The sequence below is a fragment of the Triturus cristatus genome, chromosome 3_1 (assembly GCF_964204655.1).
Source record: "Triturus cristatus chromosome 3_1, aTriCri1.1, whole genome shotgun sequence".
Lineage (NCBI taxonomy): Eukaryota > Metazoa > Chordata > Amphibia > Caudata > Salamandridae > Triturus > Triturus cristatus.
In genome coordinates, this window is record NC_140583.1 from 490,532,161 (window position 1) to 490,559,365 (window position 27,205).

Genomic DNA, 27,205 nt, shown 5'->3' on the forward strand with positions numbered 1-27,205 from the left:
GCCCGACTCTCGGAGTCCTTCAGGCGGCGATCCATCAGCGCACTCGCCTGACTAAGCCGGCGCACCTCCGTTTGTAGGGCCGCCACATCTGTCGTAAGGCCCGATGCGGTGTGGGCCAAAGAATCGACTCGGTCGTTGGTCTTGGAAAGATCGGCCCTTACCAGGCCAACATCCACGAGGACCGAGTCGATCTTCTGCGCCAGTGTATCGAAACGCTGGCCCACCGAGGCCTTCATCTCGGCGATGGCGCCCATGACATCCCGCAGAGTCAGATCCGTGGGCAGATCGGGGGCATCAGTAGGGCCCTCAGGGGACCTGCGCGGCACCTCGGGAGATCCCTTCTGGAGGGTATAGCGGTCCATGCTGTTGGACTGAGGGACTGCGCCATGCCGGGTCGATTTTATCTTTGCCCGGTCACCATCTTGTTTCGTGGCCATGGTCCCAGTCTCCCGGCCGCACCAGCCACGTCGTGAAGGGCAGGCAAGCAGGTCCACGGGCTCCGGGGGGGGGGGCCACCTCAGATCTGCGGGGTGGATCACAGCCGGCGGGCAGGCAGGGTCTCCCAGCGAGGCCACACCAACACACAAAGCCCCGCGACCCAACCTCGCAGAGACAGCAAGGGGGGTGCGAAAGCGAAAGTGAAAGTGCGGGGTACGCGAGCCACCAAGCCCTGCCCGCCGCTGTTGTTCACTTTGTCACCAGATCGCCCCACAGCTCAAATCCGGGGTTCGGCGAGGAGAAGGCCGCAAACCTCGATCGGTGCTCAAGCCGGTGTCCGAGGTCCGATTTGGAAGCGGAAAACGGGTGCCACCTCAGCTCAGGCTCACCAACACAGTCCCCTCATCTGGGACAGGATAAGTTCAGGATAGTCGTAGGAGGTCGCGGAGGTCCTCGGGAGCCTCGCACCTACGCGGCCATCTTGGTTGCGCGCTAGGCTCCTCCCTCCGCAACTAACTTCTTAAATTGTTTTTTAAATTATAGTTTTCAAAACCTGCTTTGGAAGAGGACCGGCTTCACTTTGCCCCATTCCAAACGTAACTAATGCTTTCTCATAATTTCTAAAAACAGCACTATTTCCCTTCAAGCATAAAAAGATTTCATATTTTAGCGCAGACCGTATGGAACTCGCATCACTATTCAATATGCTATTACCCCACGTTAGGCTTGCTGCCATAGCAAACACGTTAGTCAAGAGAAGTACGAATTTCTAGCAAGAAGGCCGCATGATTCAGGTTACATAATTGCCACTAAATGCCCCCTTCCACCTTCGCAAAAAAGTCCCAATGCTACTCATCCACTGATTTGAAAGAGGAACTCAGTGAAGGCGGAATTTTAATCTTATAAGCTGCTAAAACATGAGCAAAATGTTTTTGTCCGCATCATTTCTATATCTTGCCAATTGCAAATGCCTGAAATATTGCCTTACTTCTGCACGAACTAATGTGATCAAAGAGAGAGCAGTTGCTAGGGAAATTTCTACTTAAGTACAGGTACAACTTCATTGCTTCTGGCTTATCTTCCCCCAAAAACCAGAGCATGTTTTTCTTAACACTGCATCCTCAAGACCTGAAAAACATGATTTTGCTCTTGGAATTATTTATTTTTAGGAAACATTCATTGGCATAGTTGCCTACCTCTTTAAGACACTTCTGTAAGCTTATTGGTGTTAAATCTAACAGAATGGCATCATCTGCATAGAGTAGACAACCAAGTTTCATTGTTTGTAACTTTGGTGGGTCCCCCTTGCACTACCCCACCATACTAGGCAATTCATTGATATAAAGGGAAAAAAATAAGAGGTGCTAATAAGCACCCTTGCTTAAACCTAATATGGGGTTCTACTTTACTCGACAGACCCTGGTACCCTCCCATCAGGACCTGAGTCCAAGTAGAAGAGTGCAATTCAATGACTAGCCTGAGCAATTTCTTCCAAAGCGTTCCTCGGTTGACCCTGTCAAACGCTGTGGAGAAATCTATAAAGGCAGCATATAAGGCCATACCCTTACATACTGGGTACTTTCAATCAAGGTTTGCAGAGCTGTGATATTGTTTAGAGTAACACAATGCTTACGAAAACTCGCCAGTACCGCAGAAACAAGGTCATTAAAAAAAGCCCAATCCTGAAGATGTAGAAGTATGCTTTTGGCAAACAGTTTCTCAATTGCATCCAATAATGCGATCTACCTAAAAACTGGCGGGAGAAATTTTAGGACCTTTTTTGTATAAAGGTACCACATTACCTCCTTTCCAAGAGGACTAAATAGTCCCATTTACATAGCAGTATTGAAACACCGGATAAAGAAAGAGGGCCCATGCGGAGTTATCTTGTTTAATAAGGGATATCGGGAAATCATCTGGGCCCATCGTCCCGAGTACCTTGCTCCCTTAATAAAACACTTTCTTCTCACGAGGAGGGCCATAAACATTCCCGAAGGGAGACTCACCAATTGACTCCAGATGAAACCTGCCCCTAGACTTTAATGCATATAACTGTGAAATGTATTGGATCCATTCCGCATCAGATATTAAAATGGCTTCAGCCTTAATTCTGCAGTCACAGTATTCAGCTATTAAAGCCCACTATTTACGCGAGTCGTCAGAGAGTGCAACGTCTCTAAATTTAATCCACTTTTGATCCTCAACTCCTCTACGTTCAGACACCTTCAATCTCGTTGTTACCCGCTTCAATTTTTTGATTTCCTTTTACCTTACCAATGATGACTGCTTAAATTGTTCCCTTACTAAGGAGTTCAACTCCCGGTTAAGAGTTTTTACCTCCCCAGAGGTAGCCAGCACGGGCTTAGCGCCATTAGCTTGTTTCTTGCTCCCACATGATCTAAATAAAATCAGAATCTTCTCAAACCAAGCAATGGGATGTTCCTGTGTGGGACCAGAACTCGCCTTTTTAACCACTCCCATCCAGTTTATCACATTTTTATTTGACCAAGAGGTACGCCCATTTGTTTTGTTATACACAATAGTGTAATCTCTGGAATTCCAAGGCTCAAGCGTCTAGAGTTGTAAATCGATGTCCAGAGAGAGAATACTGTGATCGCTCAGATTTGTCCTCAGTACCTTAAACTGTGTACATGCTCCAAAGAATTGATAGGATACCAAGATGTAATCAATTAGTGACTGCCCTCGAGAGGAGCTAAAAGTAAAGGAGGCAGGAGAGTCCTACTGGAGTCTCCCATTTAAAATAACAAGTTAATTGGTTCTCAGACAATCCAAAAAAACATTACTCTCGCCTGTCTGATCTAAATTGACCAGGCAGGGTTGTCTCAGGGATGGCCCATACCTCTTCCAACTCCCGGTTACCAAAGGTCAGAGAGGAGCAATTCAAGAGTTTGGCATTAAAATTCCCCACCCTGATTATCAATGTGCATTCTTCTAAGATAGTAATATAGCGCACAAAAGAAAACATGGATTCAACTACAGAGTCAGAGAGCCCTCCAAGGGGGGAATATAAACATTTACCAGTAACAAAGTTGAATACTGTCCTCAGTGGCGGCTGGTGCATAAGGGCGAATGGGGCGTTGCCTCACCAGCCTCCGGACGCGTTGCCCCACCAGCCTCCGGACGAGGATCGAGTTTCAAGGTGTCTCTCTTGTCTTCCTCCGACCCCGATGATCGGGGTCGGAGGAAGACAAGAGAGACACCTTGAAACTGAAAGGAGACTGGTGGTCTGAGGCTGCGTCACTCTGGTAGCAGTGCAGCACGGCCGTGTACAAACACACCCTGCGCATGACGTGTGGTGGACGATGTTCGACTTCAATATCGCCCAAGTCACGCATGTGCAGAGTGGGTCTGTGAGGCAGTGGTGAGGGCAAGCAGGCGCTACCTGAAGCAGCTGGTTTTCCAGGACTTCGGTCGGATTTTCGGCTCGCCCGGATCTCTGACGTAGTCACGTAGCTCAGAACATTCTTCTAGTTCTAGGATCCCGCCTCCTCCCCTGACTGGATGACGTTGATACAGTCACCCTATGACAAGAGGCGGGATTTCAAGTACTGCTTCTTGCGCTGAGTTCGCATTTCCCTCCTTCCTTGAACCAGCTTCAAACCGGTCCGAGAGAATCCCCGAGATCAAGCTGAAAACAGTGAGTACTACTTGAACCCTCAGTGCTGTGCGGGTTCTAGTCCTTGTCTAGCCTCCTCTCACTGTCTCTCCATACAGACAGCCCAGTGAGCCCACCCACAGTCTCTGCTCACTGTCCCTTCATGCTCACTGCCCATCTCTAGCCTCCGCTCACTGTCCCGCTATGCCTCCAGCCCATCCAGAACCACTGATCACTGTCCATCCCTGCCCCTCCGCTAGCCTTTACTCACTCACTGTCCCTTCATGCTCACAGCCCATCTCTAGTCTCCGCTCACTGTCCCGCCATTCATCCGGCCCACCCAGAACCCCTGCTCACTGTCCTACCCTGCCCCGCCGCCAGCCTCCGCTCACTCTGCACCCAGTGCCCCCGGCAGCCCTATTATTCCAGTGAAAGGCTCGAGCTGCCCAGCGCAGATGCCACGCATGGCACGGGGTCCAATTACTGCACTTTTCCGACGTTGTATCCATTGTCTAAACTTGGAGCCTGAATATTAATACTCCCTGTCCACCCTATATAAAGAGACAATGCCTATTGTGCGCGCGCTGTCGTGTGACCTGGCACAGGAGGGGCGGACAGACGCGATTCACAATGGTAGGACTGTGTGCAGTGCCCGCGAGACTTCCAGTGTGTGTCTCTGCCTGTGTCTGCCTATGTTATGTTCGGCGATTCGTATTTGCATAGCGCCAACTACCACTGTTATCGTATCATAGCGCATTCTCTGTCTGAATGCCCTTTCCTGCATATCCGTTTCTCCCTGGATGAAGGAACTAGGGAAATGACGAAATAGTGATGACTGAATGAATGAATGGTGTTGTAAATGGATAGAAGGTGGAATTGGACATTAAACGGAAGCTGGTGAATATGGGGTTTACAGCAGGTGTGTGTGTGTATGTGTGTGTGCTGTGTCTTGGGTTCCTTACTGTAAATGCCTGGTTTAGTTCTCGTCTCGGAGTCGGAGACCGTGTGCTCTTCATAGGAGGGATGGTGAAGCCCTGGTGGCCGCTTCATACACTCGCAGCAGGGCAGACCCTTATTCCACTTGTGATTTTCATATGCAGTCACTGGGCATATTCAATATGTGATGGAGGAAACCTGCTTACATGCAGGAACAGTGTTATTATATGCAAACGTGATGTGCAATAAGTGCACGGAGAATACGTATCTCACACAGTCATCCTGTGCATTTCGGGGCAGACAGGGAGAATTGTGCCTGCAGAAAGTGTGTATTAGGGTGCAGGACGGTGTTGATTAGCGTGATGGCCATTGACCGCACGGATGTCCATCCCGGCTGCATCCGTTGGGCTTTCCTGGGTGTTTCATTGCGAATGTCAGAGGCAGGAGGTGGTGTTTACAAAGTGGACATTGGATGTTAAGGGGAGAAGGCTGTTTGCTATAGGAGGAATGTTATGTTCAGTTCGAAAGAGGGTGTCGGGGGAAACCATGCATCTTTTGGACCACTGTGCTTTACTATAAGTGCGGGAGGGTGCATAGGATAATGTTAGCAAAGAGTTTTCCATAACGCTTCATTCGTCAGAATGCCAACTTCACGGCGCTGTAAAGAGCTGGGACCCTTGTTGCCCGGTGTGCACATTCTATAGATGTAAAACATACATATAGACTGTCCCCCGATCACCTCTGCATTACAAATTTCAGCATGTCCTTCTTTCCAAAATTATTTCACTTTTACGTGCTGCACCCGCCCTACCACTTTCAAAAGTCACCAGCCGCTACTGACTGTCCTCCAATAACATTACCCAGAGCCAGCTTTATACACATGCAGAAATTTGACGGATTGACAAAGACGAGAGGATTCCAGTGTATACTACCACTAAGTAAAATAGCTAAACCTCAACTTGAATGGCCTTTTGCTGAAGGTTTTGCTGCACAACAGAAGACAAAATAGTTCTAATAGTTCAAATATACACAACTCCACGTTCCCTGTAAACAAATTATCAATGGATGAGCTTAACTTGGAGTTAGGGTGTTCTAAACCTGCCTTGTTACATGTCAGAATTTTGCACAGGGGGCTACATCTGTAGCATAGGGGGTTTTATGTTTTCTTTGGAAGCATTCAAAGAACGAACTACCAAACTCCAGTGGGCCAACTCATCTACTCCTTTAGATTCACTGATCCTTGGACCATCATATCCCATGATATTAATCACTCTTTTCCCTCTAATACTGCCAACTGAGATTATAATATACTTCAGTTTTACAACCCCCTGCTATTATGTACAGCTCTACCTGAGCCCTGAGTGTCTTCCCTACAGGAGTCTAACTGAGCAACAACCAGCTCCTCAAACGGGAAGACATCGATTTCCTTTTTCCTAAAATTATCAACATTAGCTAGGATTAGCATTACAATGATCCTACAGCTAAATGTTACTCTGGAATTCGGAAGCCTGCTTCGAGGATTCAGAAATAACCGATCAATAACTCAACTTGCTACCCGTCTCAGATCCTCAATATCAGACAATAACTGCAGTAAAAAACTTCAATTGAATGGACCCAATTCCACAATGAAACAAAGATCAAAGTATAAGATACCTGTGCGGACCCAGGTCCTACAGCTAGTTATTGCTCTGCCTTTTCTCAGCCCCCGGTTTAGGTATTTGTGCTGGTGAAGAAGTGGAAGCAGCCCCCATTGAAAAACTTCCAATGATTTGAATCAGTCCTTACTGGGAGAGAATTCACATGAGAGAGGATTGGGGGAAATCTATCCGAGGTCTGCCATGCCTATAGGGGAGCTCCATTTATTTTTGCTGCTGTAATCACCAAATCAACCAAACCTATCCGTGCTTCGTCATTCTTTAATCCAGTGCCCGACTCTCCCCAATTGTTATGGTCTGTTACCCCCATGTCCGTAAGCCCTTTCTCTTGCCATTGTCTGCCTAATACTGGTACTTCTGTCATAATAGGGAGGGTGAGGGGATTTACTTCTAGGAACCCCAACTTCCGACCAGTATGAGGCCCAACTATCTTCAACTCATTTACTTTTTGAGGCTGAGTAATAAAGTCAGGCTCTGCAGGGACATTGGGAAACCTCAATTGTTTTGGCTTACATTTTGTGATGTGCCGAATCCTTTTCTTTTTCCCCTTCTGAGATTTTAACCCATTCCAATCCAGGGGGAGAAGCACCCTTCCCAGGAGAAACATGATCTGGTTAAACCCTTGATAGATTAACAATCGGAGGGTCATTTTGTGAAACTGTATCCCGATGTGTAAAGATGACTTTTTTTTTAAATATCGAGAACATTGGAGGAAAATTCTTGAATACTGATGCATTTACATTCTCCCCTTGAGCAGCAAGACGATGGTCCCTGGTTATCTGATTTTGGGTGGGGGAACAGAGCATATGGTCGGCCTCAGGGATATTTTCAGAATGCCCAATAAGGGAAGCCCCCGGGCCATCATAAGTTCCCACTTGTACTCCCATTTCTACCACCCCATATTATGCCACTTTATTAGTCTGGGAAGCCTTAGATTTCTATTCAATGGTCATTTCTTCCTTCCCTAGACACATACTGGCAGAAGTGAGGTAATACACACCCCTTAAAATAGGGGGGCAATGCATTCAACACATGAGCAGAGTTAGCAACTGATGTATCTAGCAAGGCCAAAATTGAGGAAAGAATCCTCTCTAATGCATAAAGAATATCAAAATTGGCCCTCCCTCCACCATTCCCAATAATTCCCTCATTCGATAACCACCATTGGGCTTGTGCCCCTGTGCTTGGAGACACATCTAATTTCATCAGATCCAATGAATCTAAGAATGATATACCTAAGAAAAGGTGTACTACTGTACAAAGCTGGAAGTGGAGGACAGGGCTTGAGGCCGTTCCTGGGGCAACTGACTATTAAATTAGCTTCCAAAACTCATTGTTTTTCCATATAAATAGCAAAGAAAAGTCCTCCAATTCACCCGGATCAAAGCCGCAAACACCCCCAACTTAGCTCATTATGAGTCACTCGAGAAACCTCAATGGATGAAAAAACTCCTGGTACTGACTCAATGTTTAGGGTGCCAGACAGAACCACAGGACTCATAGGTTCAGACATAAACATAGTCTCAGAGTTGAACTTGGTAACAGCACCATTTTTTTCGGGACCAGCGTAACCGGCCTCCATTTCCATTTCTTCTACTGCTTCCGCTAAGTGACATTGGTCAATGAGTTGAGTTTGAGAGATAGATTGCACTGGGTTATGTATGATGAGATTGAGCTGATGTGGCACTGTGCCCTGAGAGTGGACCATAATGATATCCATCTCTTCTTCTTTAATTACGCCTGTGGGCATCCCCATTTCCTTATTTCCTACAACTCTGCCCCTCTGTCCCTTAGAAAACATGGACAATATGGTAGGATGGGACTTCAGGAGAGACAGATGTGCTTGAGGCTTCTTTCGCTGGATAGTTTTAAAAAAATTGGGGGAGCTGGTTTGATTAGCTATGGAACTGGCTGAGCCTGAAGGCACAATTAAACGACCAGAACGCAGGCACCTAGAAGGCATCTTCAAAAACAACCTTAAAGACCCTAAAGTGATTAAATACAGATATCCAGAAGTGGCCACCTATCTACTTGACCACAGAAGACACAAACGCCCGATGCCTGGCTTCCCTCTCCCCTCTTCCCTCTATCCTTCACTCTTGAGACTTTTCCTTCTCTGCAGTGGCACAGTAAGTACTACCTCTTCCTAGAGGGTAGAGCAGAGGCTCAGATGGACACAAGGAGGGGCATAGAGATTATGGGGAAAGAATAGAAGTGTGTATTTGGAGCAGACCCCACCTCCCCCCACCATGAGGCACACCTCGCATCAACCTAATGCTGGACGCTTTCGCACCACAAAGGAGGGGCTAAGGCCTAGGCCTTCCCAACATACAATATAATGTCAACAACCAGCCCCCTTTGTGATTGCTTACTGCTAGCTTGCTACTTATCAATTAGACGTATGTGCTGCTTGTATTCTGTGAGTGAGCTACTTAAATATTACTATATCACTATATGTTACTAAGTACTGCAGCTTCTACTGCACCTTCGCTGGGTCGATGGAAGGGACTATCTATGCGCCCTCTATACACCTCACAGTGTCATCTTCTCCTCTTCCTGCCAGCCCGATTTTATCCCAGTATGAGACACCAGAGGAGGGAGTGGGAGAGCAAACACTCCACTCCCTTTGTGAGACGTTGACTGCAGACATCACATTTAAAATGGCGTTTTAGAGCCCAAGCTCAAAACGCACAAAATTGCAGCAACAGAGGGCTATATGCAGTATTTCTACTTTTAACCTTTATCCAAAGATATATGGAGGCAGTCGACGAAAGGGCAGCTCTGGAGACTTTTCTGATACGATGGGTGGAGGGTACGGCAGACTAGGTAGGTAATGCTGGTAGGGAGGATCAGAACGGGAGCGGCCATCATTAACGAGCATGGAGCACTTGGATAACGCCGGCTGCATCCACACAGCCGGAAGGAACCGCAGCTCTAGCTTTGCCAGTCCCTTCCGCCGCTCACACTTGCCTCACAGAGATAAGTTGTAGAGTGTAGGCGGATTGCTACCGTCCTCAGCCAACAGTCCCTCAGCCTTACGCCTCCTCTGCTTGTATGGCTTTCACTCGCCGGCACAGCACCCAAAGCAGCTACTCTCCACTCGCTCTCGTCACGTCCGCCACATCACGCTGTGCACTCTTGGTTCGTCCATTGACTTCAGCAATTGCAAGTACCACTGTGGAGTGTATGTTTCTCATATAGGATAACATTACCGAATTCTAGGCTCATGCCTCAAATCTGACCGCTGTATTTTCTCTGTTCCTGAAAATCATTAACTTGAAAAGTGCTTACCTAATCGAGAAGATCTTGGGGTCTAAATTAATATAAAAATGTACGTTTTTTTCTAAATTGGTGTCGCATCTGCTTATTGTGTGTCTCATTTATTGACTCTGTGTGTGCAATAAATGCACAACACTCCCCTCTGATAAGCCTAAGGCTGCTTGACCACACTACCACAACCAGAGCACCTTGGGATTGTTAAAGCAAGCTCCTGTACACTAGTAAGGGATACCAGAACTCTCAACACAGTGCACCTCATTTTGGTACACTATATATAGAGTCCGCTTCCTACAAGCCCCACACTCTGGATGGAAGCAACTAGACTGGTGCCATGGAGGTAATAATGTTTGGATCATGGGAGGCCATCCATCCATGAAAGCAATCATCTAGCCTGCAGTCATGGGGGAAAATGCCAGACTGGCAGAAAGGATAGCACCTCACAGAGTGAGAGGAATTTGGGCCAGCGTCTCACCTGGGATGCCGAACTTCCATCTTCATCTTTTGTTTTGGGGTGCGGTCTCCATGCCGAATGATGGCAATCACACATCTGAGCTCCATCCTGTAGGAGTTACAAGCAAAATAACGATCATATGCTACCTAAAACTCTAAGGAATGGAATGCATAACAGAATTACCACAGTAAATGATATGGAACAACTTAAATAAGCATGATTTTAAAATCCTACAGAATAACATGAACAGCCCCTGTTAAATAAAATAACTAGGAATCACCTTACCTGCAATATTTGACCGACAGCCCTGGGAACACTTTATGGATACCATGACTTTAACTGCATATACACAAGCAGTGTTGATTTGGTGCAGAAATCTGGTGGTGAAAAAGCCTCGGCATTGCAAATGTCTCAACTTATTAAAATACTTATTACATACACAATAATCACCACTGGGCTAGGAGTTTAATCTGCATTTGAAAAAAAGACTTCTAAAAAACCTGGGAAGACAACTATCGGGACCTCAGCCACCACGCTACACTTCATCCCGAAACACCAACTCTCAACAGAACAAGCATTTGCAATGCAATAGGTCTCAGATTTACGTGAGTTAAAGCTATTGGCATAGTAAATGACAATAGCTATTTTTGTTTTTTAAAACATAAATAACACGCATTGTCATTCGCAATGCCAGTAGCTTAAACTCGTGTAAATGCGAGACCTATTGCATTGCAAATGCTTGTTTAAGTTTAAAACTGAGCTGCGGCGCCGCTTCAAGGACACCGTGATCGGGTTTCTTTTTTTGTTTTACTTTAACACTGGCGTGGTGTCCTTGAAGCGTGCACAGCGCTCAGTTTTAAAGTTAAAAAAAAAAAGAAACTGAACACGCTCAGTTCTAAAGTAAAAAAACTAAACAAAAACAGAGCGTGGTGTGCCTGAAGCGCGCACCTCGCTTACTATGAAAGTTAAAATAAATAAATAAATAAATAAATAAACAGAGTGCGGTGTCCCAGAAGTGGACGCCGGGCTCAACATGAAAGTTACATATAAATAAAAAAATATACCGAGCTCGGTGTCCCTAAAGAGGGTGCCGTGCTAAGGATACAAATACAAAAAAATGACATCCGCCATTGTCCCCATAAGTGCCCATAAACAAAATAGTGCTGACCCCCTATATAAAGCCCACTGTGTAACGTGCCAAGTAAAAGGTCCAGTCGTTATGGGCGGTACCAAATGGCGACAAGGCGGTAACAAGGAGGGACTAACAAGCCTCATAATGAATCGGAAGCCAGCATTTACCAAGGACAATGACACCAGCCAATGAAAAATATGGGAGGAGAGTGGGCGAGGCTTCCACAGCATACTGTACTACAGCATGCCTCGCAGACCGAGTAGCGCATGCGTGCTGCCGCTAGGCTTGACCTAAAAAACATGCGCTGAAATAAATTGCCAAAATTGACCACTGAAGTCCCACAACTTGGGCTACACAAGAATATCATATGGTCAATCTTGATAAAAGCTAACATGTGTGATCCTTTGAAACAACATTATCGGACTGACCAGGGAGCGTGTCCAAGATGGCGGATGGGTAGGATGTGCCTTTCCGTCTTTCCGTTGCTTGCTGCTGCCGGGGACCTAGCGCCCACTCCCCCCAAACATCGCTTGGACCCTAGAGTGTAATATCAACTTAGAGACCACAATGAGCACTGAAGGCAGCGCAACTGAGCCCACCAGAAAGGGAAACAAGATGACAGCTGTCGCGGCGAGATAAAGAGTGCGCCGGCCATGCCTCTCCAAGGATCAGCCCCAGAGCTTGTCGTCATGTCGCCACACATGTGAGGGCCACTGCCGGAAGGGGCTGGGTGCCTAGAGGCCAAACGCGAGGGCTAGTGGAAAATTTCCTCTAACGCTGCAGGGAGCGGCGTGCTGAGTGGCCTGGCAGTGCTTGAGAGCTCGGTAGAGGATGGCTGCTACTCTACCCCGCCCAGAACTCTAAAAACCCGAGAGAGGTTGGAGCAGAAGTGGCTTGTCCCAGTGAATTATTAAGGCCATGGAGCATCACATGAATCAGCTGCACGAAACCATAGGTGAGAACCTAGAGGGGAGTGCGTGGTGGCAGGGGAGCACGCCTCTCCTGCCTCACAAATCCTGCATGAAAGCGTTGAGCCTGCTGCTTTCTCCCTGAGACCAGACGTTTTGCGGCAGGCAACTGAGGATCTACTCCCCCTCTCTGGTACCGGCACTCACCAATAACTAAGAACAGGGGGCTTGCCGCAGTGAAGTATAATATAGTACTGGTCGCAGGCAGGATAAGGCATGCTACTGGAAGTCATTCTCCTCAGGCACAGTGAAGCGCCCTCAGAGGGAGTTATATGGCCATATATCACTCTACAGGCAGACTATGGTTACAGTAAAAATTGGTGAGTCGCTCGCTCCCCACAGTGAATAAAGGATATGAGGGGCACTCCACAACTGTTCCTACAGGAACCAAGATGCTGGCGGTTGAAGCACTCCTGCTGGCCACTGGACGCTGATGAGGTCCTGATTCGAGATCTGGAGGATTGAGCATGGCCTTAGGGGAAGCAGAAACAATGAGCAGGGCCACAGCACCGGCCTTGCGTAGGGATCATCCCGATGGAATGAGTGTAAACAAGAATAATCCACCCCACTACATAGCCAAGACGCTGCATTGAGGGCAGTTAAAGAGACAGGCATCATCTCACACTGCATGACTACACAGTGCCAGAGACTAGGCCCAAGGTAACTCAGAGCTTCCAGGACCATGCGCAGCAAGCTACGGTCATACTTCTCTGACCATGGCAGCGGCTCTGGAGAGGAAAAAGAGGTCTCTCAAAGAGATGCTTACCAAGTCGAAGGAGGCTCACCTGAGGAGAGACTTCCTCCCCAGTAACTGGAGCAAGCAGCGGACGACGATGACGAGGGACCAGTGTCAAGATCATTCATGGAGGCTGTTCACCTCCCTATGGTAAGACTTTCAGACAGTGAAAAAAGATCTTTATTGGGACTTAAACGATGTCCATCAGGACCTGACGGAGGTGGGTGACAGAGTCGCAACACTACAGCATTATGAATTCAGCCAGGATGCGAAACTTGCGTGGCTTCAACAGGTAGTGACACACCTCCGTGATCAACAGATCTTCAGGCTCACACAGAACATTTAGAGAATCGCTCGCCAAGAAACAATATCCAAAGCGGCCTATAGGGCCCTCGTCACGGAGGCGGCCAGGGGCCTTAGTAGAGAGCAACAGGGGCGACTGTATGATGTGGGTGATAAGGCTGGTAAACTGATAGCGTGGTTGGATAAAAAGGAGAGAGCGAATCGTGTGGTCCCGCTGATTGAGAAAACGAATGGTGTGTGTGTAACTGAGCCAGAAGAAATTGTCTCCTGTTTCGCGGATTATTTCCGCGAGGTGTATTCCCCGGTCTCTTCCTGCTCTGAAGAGGATTCCCGTGCCCTGCTCAGGGATATCGTGCTGCCGTCCCTTTCCGGGGAGGACAGGGTGTCGCTCGACGCCGCTCCCACCTCCGACGAAATCGCCCTCGTCATACGCTCGGTCGCTTCTGGCAAGGCCATGGGCCCGAATGGTATCCCTATCGAGTTGTATAAGTTGCGACCGGATACACTGGCGCCCCACCTCCGCGCAATGTTCCTGGCGGCCCACTCGCTGGGCTCCCTCCCGCTTGACCAGCGTCTGGCTACAATCGTGGTGATCCACAAGGAAGGGAGACCACGGGACCGGGTTACTTCCTATCGGCCTATCTCACTACTGAATGCGGAGCCCAAAATTCTCGCCAAGGTACTGGCCAATCGGCTGGTCGGTGTGGTGGGCGATCTGGTTCATCAGGACCAGTCCGGCTTTATTCCCCATCGCAACACAGCCCTTAACCTGCGGCGTTTGCATGGGGTGCTCGCACGCGTCCCATTTATACGGGAACCGGCCATTTTGGCGTCCTTGGACGCCACCATGGCGTTTGATACGCTTGAGTGGCCATACATCTGGGCGATGCTTGCGAAGTTTGGATTTGGCCCAGGATTCATCAGTTGGGTCAAATTGTTGTATTCGGGCCCATTGGCGCAGGTGGTGGTGAACGGAAGAGTATCGGCCCCGTTCGAGCTGGGCCGGGGCACGCGACAGGGCTGTCCCTTATCGCCGCTTCTTTTTGCGCTTGCCTTGGAGCCCCTGGCGGAGTGGCTGCGGTGGGAGCCTTCCATCCGTGGTCTCCGTTGGACCCCCGAGTATGAGGACCGCGTATCCCTATACGCTGATGACATCCTTCTGTACCTAGCCTCCCCACGTAAATCACTTATAGTACTGGTTGATGTTTTACATTCATTTGGTCGTAACTCCGGTCTTGTCATCAACTGGGCTAAATCGTGCGTGTATGTTCTCTCTGGGGAGGCTCCTATTCTCCCGCGGGGCTGTCCGATCCAGATCGCCCCGCAGGGATTTCGGTACCTGGGTGTCTTCATTACTCTGGACCCGGAGGCCCGGTATGAACGGAACCTGCTTCCCCCCCTCCAGCGCCTGCAGGTAGATGTCACACGCTGGCGGCGCCTGCCGCTTTCGCCGCTCGGCCGGGCGGCATTGTTCAAGATGATGTCTCTGCCGCGTTTCCTGTACGCTTTGCAGAACACTATGGACTTAGTCCCGGCGCGCTACTTCCGTGAGGTGGAGAGTCTGCAACGCCGCCTGTTCTGGGACGGGAGGCCGCGTATTGCCCTGGCGAAGTTGACGCTCCCATGGTATGACGGGGGGATTGCCCTCCCGGATATTAAACGGTACTATTGGGCCTCCCAGCTAGCTGCAATTAACCATGGCCTATACGGGCCCGCCTTAAACCCGGCATTCGAAATGGACAAGATGCTCCTGCCAGGTGGCGACTACAATCGAGCGCTCTATTCTAGCGCGCCCGACGCTCGTCTGACGGGCCCCACGCGTGTCATGGTGCAAGTGTGGCATGCGGCCAATGCAGCTATGGGGTGGAAGGACCGTTTGACCCGGGCGTCACCACTATACGCGTCTGAGCGGTTGGGCTCCCTGTGGACCTCTAAGGGCTTTGAGAAGTGGGACATAATAGGCATCAGTAAAGTGGGGGATCTCTGGACGAAGGGAGGATTTAAAACGTTCGATATGCTGCAGACGGAATTTCAGTTGCAGGGCAGTGAATACTTTCGGTATTTGCAGGTCCGGCATGCGCTGGGCTCCGTCTTTTCGGACGTGGCCATACCGGCTCGCCTTCGCTTCGTCCAGCTCAAGATACTCCACCGGGTCTACATGACGGGGCCAAAGCTTCTGCGTATGGGCTATGCTGGAGATGGGTTGTGTAAGCGTGGGTGTGGTGTTTTGGGGACCTTTCTGCATATTTTGTGGGAGTGCCCGGAGGTGGAGGGGTTCTGGCGTGGTGTACATGAGGTGCTGCGACTGGTTACGCATGTGGCGCTGTTGCCTGAAGCGAGGAGATGCCTGTTGAATGTGTGGGAACCGACTGATTACTCGGCGCCGCAGACGTGGTGGGTGACTCTGGGATATATGATAGCCAAGCGTGATATTGCTCAACTGTGGGGATCCCAGAGGCCCCCGACGGTCTCGGCCTGGAAAGAACACATGGACTGGTGCATGTTTCGAGAAAAAGTGGTGTATGTGGCGAGGGGTAAGCCTGGGACATGGGTGAAAGTATGGGGCCCCTGGAACGCCTACCGTGGGGGTATCTGTGTACCACCGTTGCTGCCTGATACCTCGCCAGCCCCATCCCCTTAGCCGACTCATTCCCCCGCTGCCGGGCATTGGGTTCCCCCAGTCCTCGCTCTGCTCTCTTCCCCCTCTTTAGACTCCTGTGGATAGTTGGGATCCCCCCTCTAGGGGAGCACGTGCTGCTATTTCCGATTGTGGGTTGCCTTGTGGGTGTGGTTTTCTTGTTGTTCTTAATTTAAAATGAAACCGTATAGTGGGGTCTGGCTGATGTGGCTTTTGACGTTGTTACCTCCTGAGCATGCTCCTCCGCAACACCACGTGTTCCATAAATGTATGTCGTATGTTCCTGTCATTGCTAGCGGCCGGCCGGAAGGTTGTAGGCCCATACTTGTATACTCTTCAGACTTGTAATAAACGGTTTCAAAAAAAAAAAAAAGAAACAATATCCACATTCTGGGAGAACTAGATGAGGCGGGAGGTACAGAAATAAAAGCATATGTGAGGGCGCTGTTCCTACAGATCCTCGAAGTGCCAGCTGATACAGAGATGCAGCTTGATAGAGTCCACAGAGTAGGGACACTCAGACAAGAGAACACCTGTCCCTCTCATTTTCTAGTATGTGTCCATGATGTCCAACTTAAAGAGGCAATACTCCGCAAAGCCAAAGACATGCTTTCCTTATAGTTTCGCTGGCACAAGCTGACACATTATCAAGATCTTTCATCTCTCACGCTCCGGAAATGCAAAACATTCCAACCAGTGACGACCTTTCTTCACTACAAAGGCATCTCCTACCAATGGGGGCACCCATTCTGCCTGCCTAATCTTCCAGTGGGACGGACAACTGCATCAGCTGCGATCACTGTCTGAAACCTGCCACCTGTTAAACAACACGAAGGAGGAGTTGGCGAGCCCACAGAACAGCTCCAGTGATTGGAAGGCTCATAAATATTTTGGATGGAATAAGGGCCCAATCTCTCCTAAAAGACAGCGTCCAGACCGCACAACCATGGCCTTGGAGACACTAGCAGTACTGGACACCCTGACTGGTGAACCTGAACAGCTGAAAATTACATGAGGCGCACTCATACCTGATGAGTTTCTGCATTACCAGCAGGGATGTGGAGGTGGGTCCTGGGGGTGGGGGGTGGGTATGGGGCAGGAGGCATATCTTAGAGGTACTATGATGGGCATCTTTTCCCAGGATTCCTTTGGATCATTTCTGGTTTTGGCCAGTGCCAAGATTCCTAACAGGACTTGGTTTATAGTTCATGGTTGGGGTGGTACTGACATTTCACAGGAGCTCACTGCGCCTTAGGTCCCCAAGCATGCATAGCGCTTCCAAGTACACTCCAGCTCCAAAGCAGAGGGGATCGTGACAGGCCCTGCTCCGTTGGCACTGCGTTCTATCACCTTCTCTACACTACACAATAAACTGGAAGTCATCAACCTTAATGTGAAGGGTCTTAAGAACCCGAACAAGCACAAAGTGATTCTGTCTTATCTGGAGCTGGCCGGGTCGACCTCTATCTCGTGCAGGAGACACATTTGGCACCTGGGGAATGACATAGGCTCCAATCCAAAGCCTTCCTGCAACAGTTTTTTTTTCCTCTGCCGCCACCAAAACAGCAGGGGTGGCAATTCTAGTTTCTCACTCTTTTGGCGGCACAGTGGGGCCTACATTGAGAGACATAAAAGGATAACTAATAGCCTACCGGATGCATCTGGGGGACCTCACCTTTACTTTGGCCTCTTTATATGTTCCCAATGAAAACCAGGACCGCTTTCTAAAACACGCCATAGCGGAGATTATTACCTCCCACGACCCGCTAGTTTTGACTGGGGGGTGGATGGATCCTAAACCTCGTTTTTAGTAATTACTTGGACAGATCTGTGCAGCGCTATGGCCATACTGTGGCACTTTTCCTAGAAGGGACACAAGGGCTGCAGCAGATAGGCATACTGGACATCTGGAAGCACAAACATTCCAAAACACGCAACTTCCCCTTTTATTCGCATGCCCATACGAAGCAAGCTCGACTACTTCTTAGACACCAGTGAGATCAGGGCCTTGACAGAGAAGACGGAGTTTGAGCCAAGATCCCTTTCGGGCCACGTGGCAGTGTCTTTCACCATTGGGGTGCCTCCTACCCGTGGCAAATGAGGGAGAGCTTGCTAAAGAAATCCGATGTGGTGAGCCACGTTACGCAAGCGATTGCTTATTTTTTGTCTTTTAACAATACCATTGATACTTCTGTCGCTACACTGTGAAAGATCCTAAACGAAGCTATATAGGAAAATTGAATGCAATATCAGGGGCGGGCAATAAAATCTGTCAGAAAAAGCGGGAAGGCCTGCAGAGAGAAGGGAAAGACCTGTAGCTTGTTCATAAACGTACTGGCGCCCCACCCCCTGAGTTTGGCGACAGCTAGAAGAAGCATGCAGCAAAATTGAGCGCATGGACTTAGACCAGGCTGAATATGTGCTACTCAGATTGCGGCATTCCCTCTGTGTTGAGGGAGATACATTAGGACAGTTATTGATATCACTAGGGACAGCTACAGAGTGGCATGCGTCCGGCACTTCTATAAAGTGCTCTATTCATCGCATGCCCTCCCTTCAGATAGTCCTCAAACTTATCTCCCAGGGATGTGCACTCCCCGACTGACGCCTACACAGGCATATGCTCTGGACCAGCCTATCCGAGTGGAGGAAGCTATCTCAGCCAATGTTAAACAGAAGCCCCCTCCACCCCCCAGTCCACATGGTTTTTCGCTCTCTTTTATAAAACATTCTGCAACGCCCTCGACCCGGCCCTAACCAGGCTCTAACTCCATTGCCAAGTCAGGGACTATGCCGCCCTCAATGCTGGAGGCCTCTATTGTCGTTATTGTCAAGCAAGGGGAAAGACAGGAGGCAACGTGTCTCATAACACCCTAAATCTCTTCTTAACATTGATGTTAAAGTCTTTACTAGCATTTTAGTAGCACAGTTGGGCCCATCGTATTTATGTCGAGGTTGGTGGACTAGGACCAGGCTCACTGGCAATGCAGTGACAATACTAAAAGGATCATTCACCTGGTCGACAAGGCTAAAAGCTCTCTGAGGGAAGTAATTCTCTGGGCCATTGATGCCTAGAAGGCGTTTGACCGGCTGCACTGGCCTCACTTTGAAGCAATGCTTTGACACTTTGGTTTCGGGAAGAGGTTTTGCACTTGGGTACTTAGTATCTATGACCGCCAGAGGCAATGGTATGGATCAATAGTCAGGCCTCCGCTCCCCTTATAAACGGCCGAGGAACAAGGCAGGGGGGTCCGTTGTCACCTCTCATTTCTGGTCTTTGTAGGAAATTGGGCTTTGGTTGCAGTTATGCCCCACTCTTTGCCCCCTTTTCAGCTACAAGATGCTGATTTTCGTCTCTGACAGTGCACTGATGCCTGCAACCAAGACCTCAGCACCAGTGCTCCTTCCCCAAAACAAGGTGTTGTCTAATTGTGCTACAGATGGATAAGGACTATAGCACCTCTGTAAGTCCCTAGTAAATGGTACCCCAAGCACCTAGGACATGAGTGCTAAAGAGGGTCCCAAAGGCCTGGAGCATATCTTATGCCACTCTAAGGGACCCACATACAAATTCCGCACAGGCTGGCATTGCAGGTTGTGTAACATGGTGCAAACCATGAGTGAAAACATGACGTGGCACACTACTGTGTGTCATGCCGTCACTGCATCTAATACATGTAAGTCACCCCTACGGCAGGCCTTCGAGCCCTAAGGTAGGGTGCATTATATTTTATGTGAGAACATATCTGCATGAGCAGATATGCCAATGTGATGTCTAGTTCTATAACTGGATATTGCAAGTGAGCAGGGAAGCCATCTTAAAGTATGTACTGGGCACTGGTCAAAACGAGTTCCCCAGCTACCTATTGGCTTCGCTGAAACATATGGTGTTTGGTATCAAACACCTTGTATGAATAAACCCACACTGATTCCAGTGATGGATTTCTTAATACATACACCCAGAGGGTACCTTAGAGGTACCCTCCCCCCACCCACCCCCCCCAGAAACCTACCAGCCCTCTAGTGTGCTGGCTGACTGGTCCAGTCCAGCTTACCATCACAGATGCGTTTCTGACCCCAGGGATAATAGTCCACACTGATCTGGAAGGAGGTGTTTTACACCTTCTACAGGAAGGCTGTTGAATTAGCATTCCAAGGCAGGGACCTTCACAGAGCCCACCACCTTTGGTTAGTAGTCAGAGAGATGGGTCTACTCTCAGGCTAGTTCCACATCTAAGGTGGGCTCCCTGATGTGATTACATAATTAATATGTCTGTCATCTTGGTGATGACAGAATTAGGAATTCTGGGACAGGGCTATGCCCACTTCCCATAGGGAGTGGTCATATAGGGGGCATAGTGACCTCAGACATAAGTAGTCCATTGACTACTACCCTACACTCCCCTAAAACCTCTAAATCTAGTATTTAGGGGAGCCCCTGGCACCAGGAAATCAGATTCCTGCCAACCTAAGAAGAAAAGGACACTGAAGAGCTGCGAGAAGCAAGGACTGTGGAGAAGCAATTGACTTGGCGCCAACCCTGTTGGCGTGTCTGCTGTTCCCACCAGATTGCGTTAAAGATGTCTAGTCCTGCAGCTGCTGCACCTCCAAAACCCTGGGATGATGCCTGCTTTAAAAAAATAAACAGAGAACTCCTGTGGGGTAGCAGAGCTGCTTCCCTGTATCCTTAAGGCACTCCAAAAGAACTGTGAGGACTTCAGACCGCCGCAAACCAGACACCGAAAAGTACCACTGCACCATGGCTCGCTATTATTACTTAAAGTAAGCCAATGGTGCCAGCGTGGTCCCCCGACCCTCTAGAGACAAAGCTCTTCTTTGGTTTGCCCACAGTGGACTCACTGACACCAACTGTAGCGTCTTTGTGCAGGCCCCCTCTACCATGAGTTTCTCCGGTGACAAAACCTGATGCTTCAGAACACCTCTGCAGCTGGCCGACCTGGCTGGAGAAAAGGCGAAAAGGTGTCCCCAATGCATCGTCAGACCTGAGCCCCCTTGCTGGTTCAGCCTGACTGGTATCCCAGTCCCAGATTGCAGGCTCTTTGCAACTGGGCCGTTCCCAATTAAAGTGAATGGGATACCCGATGCCATAACATACCTCTGCACCCAGACGCCTCAGAGCCTCCCGAGGTGACCTGAAGGTGTGGCCTTGGACCTTGCCCCATACTCACCTTAACTCCAGGAGTTTGGTCCCATAAGTCGCTGTGAAGTGCTTGAAGGCAGTACAAGTTTTCCCCCATAAGATAGCATTGGGCACCCGATGTTGAAAAGCACCCGGCCGCCCCAATGCTCGCCCACCCCCCGAGATAACCTGTTGGTGCTGCCTTGGACCTTCAACCACATACTCACCTAAAGTACAGAAGATTGGTCCCGTAAGTCATTGTTAAGTGCCCGAATGCAGTACGTTTTTCCCCCATAGTATAACATTACCACTCCCAAATATTGCACTGTCAACTTCGTAAAACTGTAAAAATTCATAAATCGAAAGTACTAACCTGATTCCGATGATCTTGGTATTTAAATTCATATAAAAGTATGTGTTATTTTTAGAAATTGGTGTTGGATTTCTTTATTGAGTGTATGTCTCACTTATCGCCTTTGTGTGTGCAATAATTGCTTAGCACTACCCTCTGATGTGCCTAACTGCTCGTCCAGACTACCACAAAAGAGAGCATTTGGGGTGTCATTAGTGCCTCTGTGATTCCTTTGGCGTTTGCCTGGACTCTTTATGCAGTGTACCTCTTTTTGGTCCTCCATATAAAGAGCCAGCTTCCTACACTCTCTAAATGGAGCCCATGGCTCAGGGTGCATGAGAATCTGAATATTACTGGGGTGTGCTTTGATGGAGAGGATCACTCAATTAGTCTCAATGGTGATGGCATGATGGTTGCGCTTGATGACCCGATGAGGGCCTTTTTGGTGGAGCTTAAGGATTTTGGGGAGGCGATAGAATTTCGGAAGTCACAAGACATTAATCACTCGGTGTCGCCGACTACGCCCACGCTACTAGCTGCCCAATACCCGCTACAGTGGTCGCTTACCTAAATCACTTTTCATGGGGTTCCAGTTAGCTCCAACAGCGAAAGCGACGACGGCTATCAATTACTAGACTTTGCTTTGGCAGGTGCTACGCAACTTGGCCCAATGGAGACATTATCGTCGGCTTGGAAGGATGGCGGCTTTAAAGATGACCATTCTCCTGAGGGTCTTTTTCCTACTTCAGGCCCTTCCACTTGAGCCCACTCTTGCCATGCTTCAGTCCCAGCAAGGGGAACTCAATCGCCTTCTCTGGTCTAGAGGGAGACTTTGTATGAGCCATGAACAAAGTTACTTTATTATAAAGGAACAGTGGTCCCATTCAATTCGAGTAAATTAAAGTGCCACAATTAGTTCAATGAAAAATTGGGTTTTATGTTTAAAGACAATGCAAAGAATAACTAAAAAATTACTGTAAATAGTGAGAAAAGTAAAACAGTGAGTGAGTTGGTGGCAGGGTAATAGGAAATCAGCCGATTTCCGGTACCGAGGCAAGTGATTTTAAAAGGTGACTTTTTGTGCTCAAGGGTAATTGTTCTCAAAAAGTCAATAAAACATTTCATACTCCGACATTTCAATCTGGTAATACATTGGAGTTTAGAAATGATTGTCGACGACGTTTCGATCCCGTAACAAGTAGTGGGATCTCTTCAGGACAAGGAATTGATAATGAATTGCCTGGGAGAGAGCCTAGTGGGGAGGGGGAGAAAAAATAACAATATGCAAAGTTAGGAAGAGAGCATGGGAAGAGTGAAGGAGAGGCGAGAATAGTTAGAGGGTAATATGCAAGAAGGGAGGGAGTGGTACAAAAATAGCAGGGTCAGAACTTACAGTGAGAGGATGACCCAATAAAATAGTAACTGTTGCGCAGCCGCGCCAGCTTAAACTAGACGATCCTAGTGTTGTAGTTCGGAATGCGGTGTAGGCGAGAATTAGAGCCTGTGGGGAAAAGGGAGAGTGAGGGCGGGGGAGGAGTGCAGAAGCGTAGGGTGCAGGTGGAGGGAGGTTTGTGCAAGGGCTTACCAGAGATAGAAGATGAAGCGCCCCGTCAGAAACTGTCACAACCGAGGCTCGATGGATATAACAATTCCGTGTGGGCAGATAGGTGAGCCTGGAGAAGAAGGGGAGGGTTAGGAGGGGGTGAAGGAGTGACTGAATGTGTGAGTAGGGGGAGACAAGCGGGCTACGGCTTACCAGGGGAGCGGCAAGGAATAAGGTGGGATCGGTCCAAAATTGGCGAATCAGGTCTGAGTAGAACCGATAGGAATTCCGAGGCAGCCCGGTCGGGCTTGTCGATGGGTTCGGAAACCTACATTCTGTGGGGAGAAGGAAGGAATAATGAACCCGGAGGAGGTTGTGGATGAATTGATAGTTGCGGTACCAGAGGATTGAAACTCACCGTGGGGCGGCTTGCATCGTAGCTAATTTACAATTTCCTTCGCTCGATTCCCGGACTACCGCCCCACGGTGAGTTTCACCCCCTCCTAACCCTCCCCTTCTTCTCCAGGCTCACCTATCTGCCCACACGGAATTGTTATATCCATCGAGCCTCGGTTGTGACAGTTTCTGACGGGGCGCTTCATCTTCTATCTCTGGTAAGCCCTTGCACAAACCTCCCTCCACCTGCACCCTACGCTTCTGCACTCCTCCCCCGCCCTCACTCTCCCTTTTCCCCACAGGCTCTAATTCTCGCCTACACCGCATTCCGAACTACAACACTAGGATCGTCTAGTTTAAGCTGGCGCGGCTGCGCAACAGTTACTATTTTATTGGGTCATCCTCTCACTGTAAGTTCTGACCCTGCTATTTTTGTACCACTCCCTCCCTTCTTGCATATTACCCTCTAACTATTCTCGCCTCTCCTTCACTCTTCCCATGCTCTCTTCCTAACTTTGCATATTGTTATTTTTTCTCCCCCTCCCCACTAGGCTCTCTCCCAGGCAATTCATTATCAATTCCTTGTCCTGAAGAGATCCCACTACTTGTTACGGGATCGAAACGTCGTCGACAATCATTTCTAAACTCCAATGTATTACCAGATTGAAATGTCGGAGTATGAAATGTTTTATTGACTTTTTGAGAACAATTACCCTTGAGCACAAAAAGTCACCTTTTAAAATCACTTGCCTGGGTACCGGAAATCGGCTGATTTCCTATTACCCTGCCACCAACTCACTCACTGTTTTACTTTTCTCACTATTTACAGTAATTTTTTAGTTATTCTTTGCATTGTCTTTAAACATAAAACCCAATTTTTCATTGAACTAATTGTGGCACTTTAATTTACTCGAATTGAATGGGACCACTGTTCCTTTATAATAATGTTTACACCCTTGGTCCCTTCTGACTCCTAGGGTCTCCTTGTTCCTTATAAATATGAACAAAGTTACAGCTGTACTCGAGAAGGGGGCCTGGGAGTCCCTATTCTCCTACATTATTAGCAAGCGGCACAACTTCGATATTTAGTGGATTGAAACAGGGACAACTCAGAAAAACATTGGCTATTCATGGACATAGGGGTGGTGGGCAATTGCCTGTGGAAAATTCTGATCTTGCGATGTGGGAATAGGGCGAGGGGGTTGTACTCCTCCCCTAACACTAGGACCACTCTTGAGGTGTGGGACCTGGTGGCTGCACGAAAGGCTCTGACGAGGTTCCCATCTCCACTGAACCCAATTTTAGGCAATGCGGACCTTACGCCAAAGTAGGATGAGAACATCTACTTGGCCTGGCACACAGTGGGCTGCAGATCCATTCGCCTCTTCTTTGACACTAAAGTCCGTCTCTTATGAGCATCTCTGGAAATACCTTGGGCTGCCGGAGTCGGAGAGGATGATTTACCTTCAAGTCCGTCACTGGGTCATCCATTCAACCATTCACAACGGGTCACAGCACCCACTTACTCTCTTTGAAAGGTGGCTTGTGACTACGAGTACTGACTGCCACCCCGCAAATGAACTCTAGGCTATTTTTCAACAGTCAGAAACTGTGGTGAAAACTTTGGAACAGAGGAGACAGGAGCTTGAACTGGGGTAGACAGTGTTACATACAGAGTGGGAACAGATTTATAACAAAGCAAGACACACAGTGCGCAATAGTACCAGCATTGAGACTGCTATTAAAATAGCCCCTCACTGGTACCTCATCCCTCTGCGACTCAATAGTGGTAATCCTTTGTGCAGTGTGGACTGTAGGAGAGGCTGCAGGTCCCCCAGGACTCTGTTCCATCTCCTGTGGGATTGCCCAAAGCTCACATGCTCCTGGGCAACTGTCTTGTCAGACAAAGATACCTACTTCAACATACAACTACCCCGCTTTCCTGCATATGTCACCTTGGGTTTACCGAGCGTCCTCACATTCTCTCTCAAATCTCGCAAGGGGCACCACATAGGTCTAGCGCTGGGAGTAGCCCTTCAAAACATCTTTCCAAATGGTGCACGCAGAAACTTCCATCCCATAATGAATGGTTCCACGACTAAGGCATACCTTGGAGATGGGGTGATAAACCATTACACTGACTATCCAGGGAGACTCCTATAGAGAACTCTGGCGCCCTTGTATCACCCTGCTATCTACGGAATTCCGAGAACTGACTTGTCCCCGATACCTTCGTTTGTTATGCTTGATCGAGACTCACACCTCAGAGAAAGAGCGGTCCCGGAGTGGGCACACAGGGGGCAATTAGGTTTCTTAGCTATAGACTTTTGAAGCGAGTACTCAAGGAGAGGGGGATGGGAAGGGAAATTTTTATGTGGCATCTTCTTGTTCACTATTTAAAAGAAATAAAACAGATTTTAACCTAAAATAACATTATAGTGCATAAATGAACTATAACTCCTATTGCGACATGAAACAACAAATTTAGAGAACGAAATGGTTACTTACCAGTAGGAGTAGTTTTGCAGCTTGTGGTTGGGTCCAGAATGGTTTTTTGGGGGGTTTTTTGGGGGCATAGTCGACCACCACTTGGTGCCAGGTCTGTCCCCTGTGTGACGCCATACGGCGCCCCGGAGGTCATTGTGCGTAGTAGCCACATTCGGATTCTTTTTTCTGTGTTTCAGTCTTATAGTCTTTTAGATGGTACTTTTAGAGAATTGTTAGTTATAGTTCCTCACCTATTTGCTTTCCTTGTATGGGAGGCTGGGTGGGTCGCATGTGAATCCAGAAAACTCTTAAAGCTGCAAAACGACTCCTACCGGTAAGTAACCATTTAGTTTTGCAGCATGAATCCTTTTCTGGATTCACATGCTGTGCATTAGATTTGTCATGCTTGTGCTTGTGCTTCCTTATTCATTTGTATGTCCACACAGTATTGTGTGATGAAAGTATGTGGGGAAGCCTATGTTGTGCAGCACATAAAGTGTCTATTGGCACAATGGCCATGAATGCAAGAGTTGCTCCTTTCTTTCTAGTTGAGTGAGCTTTTGGCCATACACTTAGGGTTTTCCCTGCGGTGGCAAAGCATAATTGGATGGTTTGGACTATCCACCTTTCAACTGTTGCCTGTGTGACAGGTGTCCCTGTCTTAGTGTGTGAGTAGGCAACAAACAGCTGTTTGCGTTTGCGAGCTTGTTCTGTTCTCTGTATATAATACAGTAGAGTGCTCCTTACATCCAGGGTATGGAGGCTTCTTTCCCCTTTTGTTTGCGGGTTTTGAAGAAGACTGGTGGGAGAATGCTTTGATTCAAGTGATACTTGGACACAACCTTTGGTAAGAATTGAGGATTAGTTCTTAGGATAACTTTGTCTTTGTGGATTTGAATGTATGGTTCTTGTATGGTTAATGCTTGTATCTCACTTACTCTTCGTAATGATGTAATGGCTATTAGGAATTCTGTCTTTAAAGTGATGTGTTTGTGGTCTGCTTTGTATAAGTTGCATGAGGACTGTATTTAAAGTCCACCTGGGGGCTGGAGATGTCCTTGGGGGTACAATTCTTTTAGATCCTTTTAGGAATCTTTTTATGACCGGTCTTCTGCATGATTTTCCCCTGGTGTAG

At 48.3% G+C, this 27,205-nt stretch overlaps 1 protein-coding gene across 17 annotated transcripts in view; it reads right to left on the bottom strand.

Annotated features, from left to right (window-relative positions):
* The window catches only part of PPIP5K1 (diphosphoinositol pentakisphosphate kinase 1), a 1,768,598-nt gene that overhangs the window by 983,403 nt on the left and 757,990 nt on the right, over positions 1 to 27,205 (bottom strand). For all 17 annotated transcript variants that reach the window (XM_085644342.1, XM_085644333.1, XM_085644343.1 and 14 more), the window contains one exon: positions 10,397 to 10,483. In XM_085644342.1, the coding sequence (XP_085500468.1) occupies positions 10,397 to 10,483 (87 nt within the window). The remainder of the gene's footprint in view (positions 1 to 10,396; positions 10,484 to 27,205) is intronic.